Below are 18628 nucleotides of genomic sequence, written 5' to 3'. Positions count from 1 at the left end.
AGATTTTCTTCTAAAGCTCTCTTTCTCTCTTTGCTTGTATGCATATGTGGGTGTGGGTGTTTGTGTACGCTTATGCTGACAATGGTTATATGAAGTGCTGTATTAGTACCCCTACTGTTTACTCATAACAATCAAAAAAGCTGAATTTGGAAGTCTGTACACTTCTCGCCTTCAACCGTTGCCATCTTGGTTACATAGATGAATGGCAAAGACCGCTAATCGAAGAAACTTCTGGGATGAAGCAGAGTTAAAACATCTTCAAGAAACTTAAAGAAGTCCAGTCGCTTTTCTTTCTAAGCTCCTTAGACCTCTAATCTTTCCTCTTTCTACAAGTTTTAGACCAGTAGAAGAATAAATTATCATTGGTGTTATAACTATGGTCTCCACTAGTTAACAGTGCTAGATTGTTCTACCTTTTAGCTTTGCTCTTTTTGCCTTCATAGTTTGCAAATGAATATATGGAATCCTATGAAAAATTAAGTACTGCTGTACTCCCCACCATTCAATAGGTTGTAGAACCACATTTAGCAAGTTTAACTTAAAATAATTAATCTCGCTGAGATTTGGGCTGTCTCTAACATTGTACTCTTCTTTACTGTGTTATGCACAGCTCTCTTGCGCAGCATTTCAGTTAGGCTGAAGTCCACAAACCGAGCTCAAATCATCAAGACTCTACCACTGTGCTTTAAGAGTTGGTAGGAGGTGTTTGTGCTGGTATGCAGTTTGCTTGTGGTGGTGTGTATCACGGCCAAACATCTCTACTCTGGTCTGGTTTGTCCAAATCCAAGAAATGCAAGAATTCTTATGGTTTGTTCAAATGTAACTGCCAACCTAAGCCGTGCTGCCATGTTCTTTTAGATAGAAGATGCTTTCTCCTGGCAGTTGTTTCAACTCAAGCCTTACTTGTTCAGTCTTTTCTAATTGTGCTGTCATGGACTTTAACATTTAGCATGCTAATTGAGGCCTGTAGAGGCCAAGATGTAGTTTTGATTTATTTCAGTTTTTCTGAGCATTGGCACCATCTGACCTTAGGTTGAGTTTGCTGGGAAGATTGTTTGACATAGACGTGAATGTTTAAAACCAGCAAAGTCCACAAACATCTGCTGCTACTTTCGGCTGATTTAGACTTCTGCTATGAATCTTTGTATAGCCTACAATGTAATCTACGCAAGTAGTTGATGTCTCTGGTATTTAAGCTTTATGTGCTAATTACTATGTGATTGTTTTATATGGCGTGCCAACAGAAAGAAATGCTGTGACTTCTTCCTTCCTGGCCAATCACAGCAGTTGTGGGCAGCTTTGCAGTTTGGTTGGCATACGTCAGATTACGCTGTAGTGTTTCAGAGGGGTTTCGCTTTTCATCATACACACAGTTGTGTGAAAATGTTTCCATGTAACTGTATGTATGACAGATGCAACACATCAAATTATGGCGTTGCAATGGAACTTGTGATTTAGCGAACAACAAAGCTCATTATTTTCTCCAAAAGCTCCTTTGCTTGCTAACATGTTAAAGCTGAAATATCTGATTTCCTGGCTATTTAGAGTCAGCTCACTAAGCATTAAATGTACTATTGACCTTACATTTCTGCAGCATGTAAAGCTGTATATTAAGGCTGTATATGCTAAAAGTATTTGACAGATGAAAGCTACACTTTAGCTTTAGCTGAGGTACCCACCCCCAAGAGTCTGTCCATACTTATTTAAATGGGAGGGCTATCAGTATGTGCTAACTCACAGGAAGAAATTAATGCACTTCCATAAACGTCAGTCTACACATTTAGGGTAAATGCTTGTGTATGTGTAGTGGCCAGCCTCAGCACAGCTAAATGTGATAAACAAAATAATATTTGAACAAAAGTCATTACACAGAGAGCTAATCAACTCAAGTCTTTGTATTTTTCTCTTGTTTTCAAAAGAGAGCATATTATGGTTTCCATGATCTCACTGCAAAATAAACTGAGGTTTTTCTATCTCTTTCGGGGAACGTGGCTACAAAATTAGAAAGCAGGGCTGTGGTGCGATGAACATTACAAGGGGCTGCTATCCTATAAACACCCTCGGTTTCAAAGTTGTGCTCTAAACCCTGCGGCTTCACACCTTTTCAACTGCAATATACACACACACTGTGACGCACTCACACACCCTTGCCCATAGGCAGGGATGTTTTGGGTGGGGTTGAGTTAGGTGACAGGATTCACACGACCATGTCATGAAAAAACATCACAAGTTTGCAACAAACCTCACACATCAAATGGCTAACATCTTTAATCACAAGCAAACAGCTCAGACACCCTTCACAATGATGGCGAGTTTATGGTAAATATTCTGTAACTCCGATGGAATTATTAGAATTAGTAGCTGACTTATGATCAGAAGCAAGGCCCTTTCTGTAAATGTTCAAGACTTTTTAAATAGACACAAAGAAAGTACACCCGCTGTTCAATCTGAACTTTATGTATCAGGATGTAATAAAAATAATTTAGCTCTTTAGCAAGTCTTAAAATCACATAAATACAACTTTTGATGAACCACAAAGCATGACATATTATACCGTGTCTTTGTTTATTTATCTAACAAACACTAAGAAAAAATGTAGGCGCACGTGTGAATAAATAAGCACACCCTTAATTCTTTAATAGGAATTAGGAGGGCAAGAAACAGGCAGGTGCTACAAATCACTTGATTAACTGATCATCGCCAAGTGTGAGCACCTCTATAAAAGCTGACGCTTTGGTTGTTTGCTGGTCTGGAGCTTTCAGGTGTTTGTTAACACAAAAGCGAGGAGGAAAGACATCAGCAGTAACCCTAAATAAGCAACTGTTGCTGTCCATCAATCTAGGAAAGGTGGTATATGAGGTGTAAACAATTTGAAGTCCGTCATTCTACGTTCAGGACAGATGCCAGATCCCAGCAAAATCACCCCAACCCTGGCGTTTTGAGCCAGGCTGCCCACCATGATCGGTCAAAACAGCAATGCTAATGATGTATATGCAAAAAAAGAGAGAAATACAGTATTTAATCACATTATTTTCTCTTTAAAAATGCATTGCAAAGAATAATTGAACTCATTTTACTACTTTTTGTTCGTGGTACCACTGATGGTGTAGCTGAAGGGGAATTCTAGTTTCTTTTTCTCGCAGAAGGAAGGTAGGAGAGAGTTCATTGGGCAATCCAGTGTCAGTAATGAAAACAATGCTAGTTCCTGTATACTGTACTAGCAACTTGGTTTTGGCGTTCGGTGTATGCTCTGCCTGCTAGCATCTTGCACCCTGGTGTTATGTGCTGGACTGTCTCTGGAGCATCTTTGCACAGGGTGTGGCTGAGGTCTTGTCTTGTCTGGTGTGGTAGACCCCAACCTTGCTGGAGCTTCTGCTTTAAACTTGTTACTGTGCTGCCAGGATTAGTGCCTCTGTTCAGTCCAGGATTTCTCAGTATCAGCCACTTCCTCTATCTGCCGATGCATGTCGTGCAGGGGCCTGTCATTTCATGACAATTCCTCCTCTAGCTCCTCTTCTTTCTCAAATTTCTGCTGCCTGAGGTATTCACTAAGGGCATGATCAGTTTTGGCCATTTTCCTGATGTACTCATGGATGTTTGCCGTTTCGTCCTGGAAAGTGGTTCTGACACTCACTAGCCCTTCCTTCCACTCAGCAGTGGCTTCTGTCTCCTCCTTTGGTCAGCGTATTATCCCAGTGGGCTATCTGATGACTGGCAGGGTGTAGGTGGTGATTGCCCAGGTCTTGTTCTTCCCATTCAGCTGACTCCTCAGGACTTGCTTATGTGGTGTTGCAGCTTTCCTAGGTACGTGTTGTTGTCCTCAGTGTTTGCAGTGCTGCCTTCTGTTAGTACAATCTCCTCAGTTCTGACTACCTTCCCTCTCTTTGTTGCCATCCGACTACACTTTCCCACCTTGAATGACATTCCAATGTTATTGCTATAGATCCTAGTGGTATGGATCAGGGAATCGATGTCTCATTCACTCCTGGCATACGGCTTGTTGTCATCCATGTAGAGGAGGTGACTGATGTTTGCTCCATTCTGTAGCAGGTATCTATTGGTGGGGTCCAGGCCTGTGCAGAACATCAGCAGGGACAGCATCTCCTTGGTAATCCAGCACTCGATGGTCACTTGTGCTTTTGGCTTGAAGTTGGCCTCTAGTGTTGTCCGCCACATCCCCATCAAATTCCTGATGAAGGCTTTTAGGGTACTGTGGACAGTTCCAGGCATTCCAGGATCCATGGATCAATCCAGTTTAATGGACCATGAGGAGTGGCCATTAAAGCTGCCCCATAGCCTGTATGATTATATCGACAAAGAAAAAAAGTTAGTTTGAACTACGTCTAAGCCAGATTACCAGTATGTCATTTTACCAATCCAGCCTGCATGTAAGGCTCAAAAAAAAGAAAAGAAAAAAAGAGCTACATCTCAGAGTCTACAGGCCTCAGTCAGCATTTTAAATGTTAAAGTTCATGACACCACGATTAGAAAAAGACTGAGCAAGTATGAGAGAAAGCCTCTTCTCTCTAAAAAGAACACAGCAGTACAGCTTAGCTTTGCAAAGCTGCATCTGAACAAACCACAAGACTTCTTTGGACAGATGAAACCAAAGTGGAGAAGGTGCCCACATGAACCTGGGCACATTGCTGTAAGTGAGAAAACCATGAACTCCTCTGTGTACCAACGTATTCTCGAGTCAAATGCTTGGCTCGGTAAAGCTTGGCTAAAACTGGGTCATGTAACAAGAATAAGCAGAGGAGCAAATTTACCACAGAATGGCTGAAAAAGAAAAGCATCAGTGTGTTGCAACAGCCAATTCAAAGTCAGGGACATTAAGATAGCTGTGCATAAACAAATACCCGCAAACCTGTAAAGAACAGCAGGCCAAAACTCCTCCACAATGATTCATGGGACTCATAAAGATACACAGAAAATGTATCCGGTTGTTCAGTCTGACGTCACTAGCCGTGTCTGGGTCTAAACTCCGCTGCAGGTCCATATATCAAACGATCACTGTGGCATTACTGAGAGTTGAAAAACTGTCTAAAGTCTTTCATCTTTAATAAAATGATCAGCGTTCTGCTCTACCAGGTGTAACAATTGAGTTTAACATCCAGGCATCCATGAAAACGGAATTTATGACATTTAACGGAGTTAGAAGTTAGCAGGGAGTTAGCTCGCTAGCTTCTATCTAAATACAATATAGCATGTCCTGACTGCGGGGTTTTGGAAACAAATTAAAACATACAGCTTTCTTATCACTTCCAGCATAAATGAAGACAGAAAACTAAACAGCAGTGACGTTTGTAGGGTTACTGAAGTTTGGCTAGCTGGTATATAATGATGTGCTACGTGACCGCTAGCGACATAGCTATGTTAGCATAATATAAACAAGCTAACTTTTTTTCCACTCGATAAAAGTTAACGTGAGTTTTCTCGGTGGTCAGAAACAAATGTAATCGCATGGCAGGATGCTGTAAAAGGACCAAACTTCAGCCAGGAGAACAACTGAGATAATTCATCTACAATACAAAGTTAGTCATTCATATACTGCTGCATGGGCTGGGCTGTAGTTACATCCTAAGGTTTTAAAAACTGAGCTTAAATAAATGATTAGTGGTAATAAAAGCCGAGGGAGGTCAACAGGGATCACTGACTGTTTTAGGAGCTTTTTGAGATCAAATAGAAGAAAATACATAGCATTAAACATGTTAACAACACAAAAGCCATATTAAACGCAGACTACTTTAGACCCGGAAGTAGGATTCGTCGCGTCATCACTGAACAACCGGATTACTGCTAAAGATGGTTCTACAAGCTGCTGAATCATGGTTTGCAGTGCTTTTGCATTTGTTTTTTTGTTAAAGAAATAGAGACGGTGTAATATACTCTAAGATTGTACATAGATAGCTTTAAGACTTGGAAAAACCCAGATAATAAATTTTTTGGTATGCCTGTAATCACAGGTCTATTTCCTTTTAGAGCTTGTGGTTATATATTTAGAGTCTCTCTGGGGATGTAGGCAGCAGCTGTCTTGGGTACCTTGTCATTGATGAGTTCTCACACCCCCTTACCTTTCTGTAACCCTGCTCTGTCATAGTCACGCAAATCTCAGTTGGATGAATGTGTAGGAGTGGGGATGCCCATTTGCTTGCTAAATTTGAGAAAATTTCTGTCTCCAATATTGTCATAGTTACCATAATTTGTTTGTCCTCCTTACACAGAGTAGTGGCAGCTATAGTTAGTTTAGTGGCGCTGCGTTGGGTGGTAAGACTACAAACTCTTCTGGTTCAGTAATTTGTTAAATGAAAAAATGTGAAAATTTGGTTTTAAATTGAATCTGTGGCATTTTCAATCTGACAGCAATTGATTGAAAAGAGTAGGAGGATGTGATAAGCGGTAACACAGAAAGAAAATACCTCAGCAAAATACCTCCTTCCTGTTCAGTGGGTGGCACAGGCCTGGTTGGAAGTATTGTGGCTTTGCTTTTGTACATGGCCCTGTAATATAGTATAATATTGAGAGCTACAGCAACCAGTTCCCATGGCTATAGATACAGTGTTACACAACATAAGTGCATCATATCGTAAAGCACATCTGGTGTTTTTCCTGCCACTGCTGCGGCCCTTTTATGTTACTGTATATAGCGCTTTGTACTTTGACGAAGCGCTTACTTGACACACACTCAGGACATTACCAACATCGGCATCAAATTCTCACAAAGCTGTTAAACTTTTACGATTTCCTCCCCTCAGCTAAAAAAGAAACTCCTGAACTGTCCATAACCTTTGCTTTTTTGCCAACCAGAGTGAGAGAAAGTTGAAAAAGTTGCGAGGAAATGAGTGTAAAACGGGTGGGTGGGGGTAAACTGTAGACACAAGAGAAGCTGTTGGCCGTGAGAAAGTGGCATAGCGCTTCATTCGTCAAGTCCCCTGACTGAAACCACTGCAAGCCACCAGCCACAGCAGCTACACAGATAAACAGCAGCGAGACTGTAGGCTGACCTCGAGGCTGCCTGATAACGTGAACCTTCTCTTCCTTTGATCGTCGATAACGATTCATTTGAAGTAATGATGTCATTAAATGTGCTAGATACACCCACTCTGTTCTTGCCAGTTATAAAAAAGTACAAAGACTTTTTTCGTAATTAAGTTGCTGCATATGCAGAATATCCAGAAACATCGCTGAGATGTGCTGTCTGGCTCAGTGGCTCTGAACATCACATATTATGGAAAGTGATCCATCTTAAGCTGTAGTTTTTAAGCTCGACTAACCTGATGTAGGTGTGTTTGCTCACACAGCTGACTTTTCTCACATGGTCTGGTGCAACTTTGAAGGATATAATGGATTTACTATTGGTGCACTGTCAACCTGATGTATAATAATTAAAGATGGAGCTCAACTGCATGCTAGATTAAGCTGAAGAATAATCTGTCACTTGTTGTTCTTGCATTTTATCTCACTGCTAAGTGTTTACTTAAATCATCACTATCAGAGACTTTGCAACCACCATGTGATAAAACCAAATGGATGACATCAGCGCCCAAAACGCAACTTTCTGTTCAGCGTTCTCCCTTTTGTGGTACTGTTTTTACCCATGTGACCAATTAATTACAATATTTATTCCCCTATGTAGCAGAAATACAAATCTTAGAAAAATATCGCTTAAATGGCTTTTAAGGTCACAGAGGACACTATCCAAGTGTTTTCAGTGGTGTCTAATTATACAAAACTGACCCATAAAATAAATAGCTGGTGTAAAACATTTCATAAAGTAGTATCTGTTTTGAAAGAGTTCTGAGAACTATGCTGCTAAATATCTATCCATTCATTCTCTTCTACTTATCCAATCCAAGTTCATGGTTCTGGCTAACACACACACACACACACACACACACACACACACACACACACACACACACACACACACACACACACACGCATACATACTGTATGTGCGTGTGTAATGACCTCTTTCCCTTGTTTTAGTAGCTGCTGGGGTGTGGAGGAGGGTAGTTGGACTAAGACTGAGAGAGTGACAGTCGGAGTGTGACAGAACGGAGCAAACACCTCCAACGTGTGTGTATGGAAATATAAATAAGCACAGAATCCAAATGTGTGTGTGTGTGTGTGTGTGTGTGTGTGTGTGTGTGTGTGTGTGTGTGTGTGTGTGTGTGTGTGTGTGTGTGTTTGGGGTCTGTGTGGGGTCTGTTTTCCTTGTGTGTTTTGTTGAGTTTAGCTTCCCTCGTCTCATTATTCCAGATTTGCTCTCGCTGTGTTTCCCACCTGTTTCCTCTCTGCCCCGCTCTCCCCTGTGTATCGTCTTTGCCAGAGCGTACTGTTCAGTTCACCAGCATCATTTTGTCCCATGGTCTTTGTACCGATGTGTCTCTTTGCCCTGTGTCAGTTTATTGGTTCAAACTTGGGTTCTGTTTTGATTTCTGTTTTGTCTCATGTTGGTTTTCAATCAGTTCAATAACGGGCTCGCCTTTTGTTAGCCTCCATCTGCCTCTGCGTCTGTACCTTGCATCCTCCAGCAACACATACTGACATTTGGCCCACTCTTCTTTGCACAAGTGCTTTAATTCAGGCACAATAGAGAGTTTTTGAGCATGAATGTGTGATGGTCCTGGGTTTTTGACCCTGTCTTTATCTTTTTCGACTTTCAGATTCTGTTCATTTTTAAATATCTTCCGTAATTAATTAAATCCCTTGAGTTTCAGTTTTCCTGCCATCATTTCTTCCCCTGTCTAATGTTTCCAGCTAACCACCCACCAGCTGCAGTGATAGCTAGCCACCTTTCTGAGCCTGCTTTATCTGTTTTGCCATCCTCAAAGAGCAAATGTGGTCGCTGGTAACGCCTCGGTAAGCCTGAACACTGCAGCAGAAGTCAAGCACCGAAGGTCTTCCCACCTGGGTCAGTCAACCAGGCTGTGGCTAGCTCTGAGTGCAATCAATGCTAGGTCCACTCTGAGGTTCCGTCCTGGATTGATTAACACAAAGACTGAAGACACTAAAGACAAGAGCTGCTAGGTGCACATTGTTTTTGTAGCTGTGTCAGTCAGCACTGGGCCCACAGAGTGTTTCGCTGCTAGGTCCCAGTGAGAGACTGAATGTGGGCTGGCAAACCCAGAGACTGAGCACACTACACCTGTCCCAGCTGCGAGGGTGAGGGCAACCAGGCCACAGCCTCAACCCCAGCCTCCAGAGCTGCCTGTTGCCCTCTGCAGCCCCAGCCTCTGCAACCAAAGCATCCTGGACCAGCCTTTCTGCTTGCATCTACTGACACCAGGCTTTTCGCCATTGTTGACAACAATGAACCTCCTGAGGTATCCTGTCAAAACGTGAAAGTTGGTATCCCGACTTGTGCCATACAGATGATAGAGGGGAGAGTATGATAGTGCAAGGATAGAAACTGGAGCAAGGAAATGTAAGTAAGAGTTAATTTGAAGTTTCTCACAAGGGAAGTATAAAATGGACACACCGCTGAATAGATTAACTAAAAGACAAACACGGGAAAATAAAAAAAAATCACATAGAAATATAAATTCTGGGTAAAGAACAGAATTCATGGTACCATCAATACAGAAAGTCATCTAGATACTGAAACCCCAGTCTGCCATCACACTACCAGCACCAGGCGTGACTGTTGGTATAATGTTCTTTGTGTGAAATGCTATAATGCTAGTTTTATACCACATGTAATGAGACTATATATGTATGTGTGTGTGTGTAGTCACTTGAGGTACTGTAGTACTTATGTCATGTTTACCTTATAATAAAGGACAAGTAAAATATAAAGTACTATACTCCAGACTATCACAGCGAGTAAACATCTGGATCAAAACAAAAGGAAAATGAACTTTTGCCTACAATTGTTTTTTCTTGCCTCGCTCTGCTTCAGGTTTCAGGTTCCTAGAAAGGCAGTTTTCTGCCACCATCGGGGGAACGAGCAGCCCCTGAACCCCCCAAAACAAATGAAGTTGAAAACCCACCGAACCCACCAGCCCGTCTCGGCTCCCTGCACTCCTCTCGTCTGCTCTCCCTGAAAGCCCCTGGGAAAAGGTTGCCAGCCCCCCACCACATCAACCACAGTGCTCTGACATGCCTGTCTTTGTGCACATCAAGGGGAACTCAGCTTCAGTTTGTGTTGCTCACACCAGGAGTCAGATGAGTTGCTTGCAAAAAATACAGCCACACGGAGAAAAGCGTTGGTTTCAGTTCATGTGCCTTTGATTTGATTTCAGTCTGAGGTCAGATTCAGGCTCCAGAAGATATCTGTTCAGAAATGCCATTTTTTCCAGTTGTGTCAGTGAGAACTTGCATTGGGGAATTCTGACAATTTTGCTGACAATTTGGCAAAAAAGTCAAAGAAATTTCAAAGTCTTCTTTGTTGTTAATGACAGTCGAACTCTTAAGCAGTGACTAACATACCTTAGATACAAAGGTAGATAGGATAGATGATAGAAGATGTTTTCATCTTGTACATTTAATTACTCTTTGTGGCTGACATTTCCAGACAAACAAGGGTATTCATCTTGTAAAATGATAAGCAATAGTGTAAAATTGAGAGGTCGTGTGGAGTTTATGAGATATGAAAAGCGTGGTACTTTTCCCAAGTAAGTTTCAGAGAAACAGCCGAGAGTTCGTCATGCCCACAGGGGGCACGCTGTTAAAAGCTGTACAAACAGGGCAAGCTAACATCTGGGCTAATTATAATCTGCATTTGATCAAGTGCTGTGGCTTCTACTAAACTTACATGCCATCTGCACATATGCTGATTGTAAGTGTTTTTTATGAATAGTAACATCTTGAAGCCTGTAAGTAGTACAATTTAAGAATTTTTCTGCTGTCAGTCAAGGGGTTTGAACATTTTTGGGGCTAAAATTTGGGCAAAGATTCAAGAGATTCCGCTTTTGCTTAGCATTCGCACATGCAAGCTGTAGAATGAGCTGTGAAATTCTGATCTATTTCTGTCTGTGCCTTCAGTTTGATTGGTTAATGTTTTTCTCTCTTCTGTCACTCGAAATAAGCCCGATCTTCCCTGGGAGGGTGTTTTTATCAGACGTGGTATTTTTATTATGATCAAGATAAATGAAGAACTGATTAGTTTATGATACTGATTTCTGTGATATCAGTACAGATAAAGTAGATTTTTTTTTTTCCAGTCTTCTTTAAGCGTTTTAGAGAATAGCAGACATAGATTATGCTGTGCTGGGTACATAAAGGGTAAAGTACTTCCCCTTCAGTTCAAGGAAGGTAGGCTGTGTTTGATGTACAGTGAAAAGCACTAGTTTTTGCCTTTGCCATATATATGCATATTTATTTATTACTTTTCTTGTAGATTGTAGATTTGGTTCTGGGAACCATAATTAATATAATTTGGGATCATTTTTACACCGAAAATGTCACATGTTTGTAAAGTGTGTTCAAATGTTGGGGTATTTGTAAACTATAAGAACTTGTACATTTCCATGCTGGAGTTTAGTTTGGCCTGTTCAGGCGTTTGGCAAACTGAGACAAGTAACAAAGAAAAACACAAAAAACAGGGGCAGCAGATGCAATTTATATGATAAAAACAAGTCATTTTAGCCAGTTGCTAGGTGAATGCTAGGCAACGAGATGGTGTCATAATATATCCTGCATAATTCAGCTTTTGTGGATATGAAACTAAAACAGTAGGAGTGTCTAAATGGTAAAAAAAAAATGGATCAGATGATTGCCAAGCAACATGATGACATAGCTGATGTAGATGAGAACCCTCAGGAGTCTAAAGACGTACAAGGAGGAATCGTCTCATGAAGCACCGAAACACATAGATAGAGATTTGGTGCATGATAACAATGTGAAAACCCTTTTTTCACTTGTACTTCAACTAACCTTTGCAATGCTTTAAAAATAAACTGCCTCTAGTACCTCTTTCAAACTTATTACTTTGGTTATTTTAGTTAATTCTGGTAACTGTATAGATGGGCGGGGGTGCGTCTTGTCTTTGGAAGAAGAAAAAGGAAGTTGAATAAGCGACACAGTGACTCAGCTATTTTGCCTTTATTTTATTTACAACATAATTTATTAATTATTTACATGATTAATTCCTTCTAAACATTTACAAAGTGTAGCTTACTTAAAAAAAATATGATTACACATAAAGTGTACGATTATACCATGTAATGGAAGGTTTTTTAAGGCTGAAAATGTTAGCTGTATGGGTTCAGGTATAATTTAGGGAAGAATAAAAAATAAAAATATAAACTAAAACTGTGTGGGATAGGGGGACACCACATAAAACACTCCCACACGCTCATACACACGACAGGTAGGTCTACTGTGTAACTGCTACCTCAGTGTCTCAGAAGTAAAGGTTCAGATGTTCACATGAGAACAATGAGATATTCAAACTTTCCAGAGAATGCTTGGTGTATTTACAAGTACGCCCACATATATAGTCATTAAATCCAGCAGTGACACAAGCAAATTTCTCCCACATTAAATAAGGTTTCATCGTGACTTTGGCATCATGACAACTTAACTGATAGCCCCAAGACACCAGCTGATCAACCCTTTCTTTTATAATTTTACATTTTTATTTATTTATTTATTTTTGTTTAGGTTTGTATTTTATTGGGGTAAAAAAAAAAACACAACAAAAACAAAAAACTCCTATAAAACGATGCTTACAGTGAAAATAACTCATTTTTTACTAATAGATGCGAACGGGTCAGGGCATTTTGCCACCTCGTGCCTCCAGTCAAACAATGTTCAGCAGCCTTTCAAAATCAAATCAAATCTCTTTGTGTCATGTCATCAGTCGATGGGTGTGAGAAAGTGAAAAGAGGACGTTGTTAGCTACAAGGACACAAGAAACACTTCAGCTGCGCAATACAGAGGTAAGAAGAGCAATTTATCTGGTATCCACTTGTTACTGTGTCATAGTTAATCTCAGCTATATTTTTCCACATTTCTATTTGCACCTAAAACATGACAAAAGTAATCATCTGGTGCACTGTGACATTTGTGCAGGATATTATTTCAGAACATAGCGAGGTTAAAATATTGTTACCTACTGTCACTCAGGCTAAAGCTAGCGGAAGATTTAGAGGCAACATTTTTTAGCAAGTTTAAATAAACTAGTTTTACATCCATGCTGTTGCCTCGCCTAGTTGTCTTTTCTGTTTTCATTTTCAGGATCTTCTCTTCCTTGTTAAATAAATGAAATTTTATAATGCTAAATTTCAGAGCTACAAATATTCGCCCCTTATGTGGTGACTAAAACAAAAAAGGTCGGTCACAATATGAATCAGTTGTTTTGTGCACGCACTTGTTTCATTTTGAAAATGTGCGAGTCAACATGCGAGGTCAAAATCCTTAATGGCGCCGCTGCTGTTATTGTTCTTAAAAAAAGAGAGAGAACATCTAAATATATTGTTTGCACTTCAAATAAAAGTATAAAAAGTAGCAGAAGTGTCAGTTTAGAAGATGTATGACACCACAACAGGGTTATCCTCACTGAGGGCTTTGTGCAGGTGGCAGGCTGTATTTCTTAAGGAAACCTCAAGCTTTGGCATTGTAACTGAACACGTACAGGTGCACGACATCTAAGTGCACGAGGCTCTAAAAGTGACATGAAAGAGTTGGCTTATCAGACTCCTGCAGCTTTCTGATACATGATTTTTTTTTGCCTCCCATCAGTTCAGTCGACACTCTGCCATGCCAAGATCGTTCCTCGTCAAGAGTAAAAGGACTCACCTCCTCAGCCCGTCTAAGGATGCCTTTAGACAGCAGTGCCTATCCCAGAGAGATGCTGAGGTGCCAGTGGCTGGAAAGGACGGCAGACGTCCTGAAGATGCTGCGCAGCCTTCGTCCCCCATCTATGGGGTCAAAGATTTTGCGGCCGAAGCCTACTTGCCGTGGAGTCGGGTGGCGGTCCGATCTCACAGTGACCCCACGCAGGACCGTTGGCCTTCAGGTATGAATATTTCTAGCATTGTTTGTGTATGTCTGTGTATACCTGAGCTTGAAATACTACCACAGTAAATACGCAATGTGTGTCAATGTGGCTTGTTATTTAAAACAATACCAAACGGATTCCGGTTACACCAAAGTTCTTTGTTTTTCTTGTACTCAAAGCCACAAAAAGAAATGCAAAAATGGTTCAGAATGATTCACACATCAATGAACTAATGACATTTGTATTCTCATTCTTAAAAAAAAAGCCCCCTTGGAGAAAATAAACGCTCCTCTGCTGGTCTCGCCGTGGTTGGCAGACAGACACCAAGCATCTGAGAGAGAGCGAGAGCTGGAGAGACTGGTCTTCATGTTAGTCAACCACACATCGCACACTGACCTCAAATCCCCCGTCAGTGATTGCCCGCTGTGCGAGAAGGTAGGAGGCCTGTGGGTTGTGAGAATTATTAGTCTTTGCTGTTGATGTTCTTATCAGTGTCACAGAGAAAAAGAAATCACAAGTGGAGAGAATACTCTGAACCGCTTCATCTGTCTGTGCGTTCTCATGAGGAGGAATTTGAAATGAGTCCTGATCTCTCTAAAACTTTATTGATAAGAAGGTTTTGTTTGCATTTAGAATGCACGCGTTCGTATACGATCATAAGCTGTATGCTAAGTTGGAAGCTCATATCCAGAAAAATCTCTCTGCTTTTTGAATCAGCATCGATGACAGTCTAAAAAACGTTTATGCTGTTTAAATTGAACATCATTTGTAATCAGCTGTCCTGTTTCCTAACTGGAGCTGATGTTGGATTTTTGAGCTCACACTGATTTCAATAGTCTATAAAAAGACATAAAAGATTAAAAAACAAAACAAAACAGGATTTTGTTGTTGACCCTGTTTGTGTGAGCTGGAAATATTTGCTAATGCCCTCCTGGACAGAATGATACGGAATATTTGAGGATCTTTATAATAATTTCTAAATATGACAAATGTATTTTTGGCACATCTTATTATTGAACAGATGACACATTTGCTTATAACAGCGGTATGTGTTCACAAGTTTTAACTATTTATTGTGATTTCTAGCAGCATCGCAAATACAAAAGGTTTATTATAATAGATAATTAATGCAAAGCTGGCTGACGCCTAAGCCGCGTGTTCTCCAAATATTAAGAAAAGACCTTTTATTACCTTTATTCAAATGTTTTGCTGAAGATGAAATTCAATTTAAACAATCGAGGTGCTTTAACAGGCGCCGTCTGGAAACAAACGAAGAGTGAGTGCAGTGTTTGCAGAGCATGCTTAGAAAGCTGAAAGTAACAGTTCATGCATCAACCTACATGCGCCAGTCAGATGCAGCCTGCAAGGAATATTGCCATTTACTTTGGTTACTCACAAAAACAATTGCACTTTTAAATGATTGTGCACACTGTTTGAGCACCACTGGAGAATTGGCACAGCTGTAGCTCATCATGTTTTGTGAAAGCTTTGACATTTTGGGAAATGAGATAGATGAGATAAGTTATAACCCAACGACTGGAGACGAGAAGGAAGCAGCCAGCCCAGCTCTGCCCTCGGTGCCAAAATCTGCTTACAAGTGCCTCTCGTTGTTTTATTATGGATCGAACAAATGAAATGCAACAGTACACTAACATTAGACACTGATTACTTGTTGCAATCGTATTTCCAAGGCAATGGCGTTTTGATACAAAGCAATTTTCCATACTGATGAGCTGTTTAAATTCCCCTTATTTAAATAGCTTCTCACTAGTATTCTTCTTCATTGTCTGCCTCCCACAGTCCCTTTCAGAAGTCTTAATACCAGGAGGTGGTCTACAGGTTTGTAATGTTTTCTCTTCTCCACTGGCAACATCCCCCACGGCCACAGACATCTCCCACATGCCCTTTGGCTTCAGAACAATCAGCAGCTATGGTAGAGCTAAGGTACAGTAGCCTGATAATACTCAGACTCATAATAAGCTGAACCAAGCTAATCAACATGGTTCTTAATAGCTGTGTGTTTGTGTGTATAAATGTGCAGGAGCGTAGTTTTGGCTGCAAGGTGTGCGGAAAGGTGTTCAAGCGTTCGTCCACCTTGTCAACCCACCTCCTCATCCACTCAGACACTCGACCCTACCCCTGCCAGTACTGTGGCAAAAGGTTCCACCAGAAGTCAGACATGAAGAAACACACCTTCATACACACAGGTGGGTGAACGCAACAGTTTGATTTAAACCTTGCTCTTAAATGCTCCAGCTCTGAAAAAAAAAAAAAATGTTCTCCTGCCCCCTTTTTTTCCCTCATCTGCTCAGGTGAGAAACCGCATGTGTGTAAGGTGTGCGGTAAAGGATTCAGCCAAAGCTCCAACCTCATCACCCACAGCCGAAAGCACAGCAGCTATCGGCCGTTCAGCTGCCCCCGTTGTCAGCTCAGCTTCCAGCGCAGGGTTGATCTACAGCGCCACCAAGAGACGCAGTGTGGTTACGGGGACATGTACACTCAAACCTGAGCCCATGAAGCAAAGAAAGTAAAAGTGGGCAGGGTGACATCTGTTGTAAATGTAAAAGTCTGAAAAATATGCTTTTAGTAATAACATGCTTAGAAGGGAATAAAGGCAGACTGGTTAGCTTGAAGAACTCTACAGGGACATCTTTGATTAAAACTCCCAAAAGTCATTCACAAATGATGATAAGGTTATTTTCTAAAGATTTTTTGCAAAGCAAACGTGTTCCGAAGGTAATGAGATGTTATTTCCATTGCAATATACGTGCGCCTGTGCGTGATTGTCCCATTACTGACTGAAGAGCATGCTTAATGTCCTGCTGCTGGGTCATGACACAGAAGACTCACAGTGATCACTCACAGGATTCCCCTTGACTACTGCATGCACATGAAGTCTAGTTTGAATTTGCTTTATAAAAATAAAATAAAAACACTTTGTTACCATTTCAACAGCACATTTGGTAAAAGTGTTTAAAGTTGCAATATTGTTACATTAAAGTGGTCAGTCGCTTAAAAAAGAACAAAAGACATCCTTCCTGTTTTGGTATATCAGCCGCAGAGTTGTGTGCCTTATCTTTAAGCTAATTGAAGTAATTGGTGTCTTGCAGTTTAAAGCAGCAGCAATGGCTAATTGAGAAGAAAAACCAACAAAAATCACACAGGAACTGTTTTCTTTCTACACCAACCAGCCATCTATCTTAGCAGGTAGCTCCAAGACAGGCCGTGCTTATGTGAGCACATGTGTATTAAAGTGTACTGAAGATCTACCCAGAGTTCAAGTTTAAGAATGATCACATCCCACCCAAATGTCAGCAGGTTCAGCAGTTTAGTTACAAATATGAGACACATATTTGTAACACAGGCTGCTGGGCTGAATTGCAAATGTGCGTTTTCATATCAAAATGTCAATGTTTCTATGCAGCTGCTTTCCTGTGATGTTGTGCTTTAAACTATGACCATAAGACATGAAAGGAGGCTTCCATCATTAAAACCATTTTCTTTATCACATGAAACGAGAGCTGCTGAGTCTTTAAGCTCGGAGTCTGTCCCTACACAGCTCCTGTCCATGTCAGTCTTCCGTTAATCACGTATTATTTTTTTAAATGTATCAAATCGGACAATAATAAATATCAAAGTAGACTGAGAGCTTAAGTCCCCTGTAATTAAATGTAATTTCAGTGTATTTTATTTAAAACTACAATCTAATTATATTTAGCTACAAAAGCTTAAAGGCAGTGACACTGGTATAAGGTGGTAAAAAGTTTATTATACTGTAAGTAAATTTAAGTAAGTTTAAGCAGATGTAAATATTGTGAATGAATTCTGGATAGCGAGCAATTTCATGGTAATTTTGGGAAAAATAAGCAATATTTTCCAATCTTAAAATATGCTGTCCTTTTCAAGGCTTGGGCCATATTATGGAGTTATTATGTTCTTTACATCTTTATTTCATATTCATTATGTTGATGTGGATGATGGATTAATTATTATTAATTATTAATTATTCAACTGTCCTTTTATTTTACCACTATAAATGTGACAAGGACTGATCTGCCTTTCCAACTTACCAAAAATACAGTTGAAATTTGCAGGCTTATATGATCCTGTAACGATAAAACCAAGAGCCAAGTCTAACTTTTTTCACTATGACTGTTTAAACATAACTTTGAAAATGAGTGTTTGCTTTCCTGTCAAACACTGGAAAATTAGGCAAAGTTAAACCGCCCCCTAATTCAGCCTGTGTCCCAAAAAGGAAAGCGTACAATGGAAGATACTTTTCAAGAAAATGATCAAGATATTACACAGTGCTTAAAACTACTTCGATGTCATTTCTGTCTCCTTCGCTGTAAAGTTCCAAGAATTTGGTCCACTTTAAATGAGTTACAGTATCATTATTGCTTTGTTTCCTGTAAAAACCTGACTTGTTACCCCCTTATTCTAGTGTGCCTACCTTTAAGAATCAGTAGGTTAATACACTGAATTATTATAATTTCAAATAAAATACATCAAGATTCCATTTAATGAAAGGGAAAATCCACCCTTAATTTACTGACTGTATTATAAAGTGTTACCAATTAGACTTTTTCCAATAAGTGCAATACTGTTAAGTTACTGCGTTCCATTTTCCCCTGCTGCTTGATAGTGTCATCCTCTGCGTGTGCAGATGGTGTTGGAGAG

General features: G+C 40.3%; 1 protein-coding gene across 1 annotated transcript; it reads left to right on the top strand.

Moving 5' to 3' along the window:
- Window positions 1-2314: 2314 nt before the first annotated feature.
- On the top strand, window positions 2315-17465 carry LOC146671020 (uncharacterized). Its single transcript, XM_085403181.1, has 6 exons — window positions 2315-12887; window positions 13690-13966; window positions 14214-14383; window positions 15749-15892; window positions 15990-16155; window positions 16261-17465. The coding sequence occupies exons 2-6, from the start codon at window positions 13708-13710 to the stop codon at window positions 16455-16457; spliced, it is 936 nt and encodes a 311-aa protein (XP_085259307.1). The 5' UTR covers window positions 2315-12887; window positions 13690-13707; the 3' UTR covers window positions 16458-17465.
- The last annotated feature ends 1163 nt before the right edge of the window (window positions 17466-18628 follow it).

This window comes from Rhamphochromis longiceps, linkage group LG4 (genome assembly GCF_057381845.1).
Source record: "Rhamphochromis longiceps isolate RC_006_pf linkage group LG4, R_longiceps_female_GT1.1, whole genome shotgun sequence".
NCBI lineage: Eukaryota > Metazoa > Chordata > Actinopteri > Cichliformes > Cichlidae > Rhamphochromis > Rhamphochromis longiceps.
This window is presented reverse-complemented; position numbering and strand designations above follow the sequence as displayed.

Bases quoted from the DNA above. Each gene is read 5' to 3' on its own strand.
- LOC146671020 (XM_085403181.1), top strand. From the start codon at position 13,708: ATGCCAAGATCGTTCCTCGTCAAGAGTAAAAGGACTCACCTCCTCAGC. The intron at 14,384-15,748 runs GTAGGAGGCCTG...TGCCTCCCACAG, and splicing joins ATTGCCCGCTGTGCGAGAAG to TCCCTTTCAGAAGTCTTAAT. The intron at 16,156-16,260 runs GTGGGTGAACGC...TCATCTGCTCAG, and splicing joins ACACACCTTCATACACACAG to GTGAGAAACCGCATGTGTGT.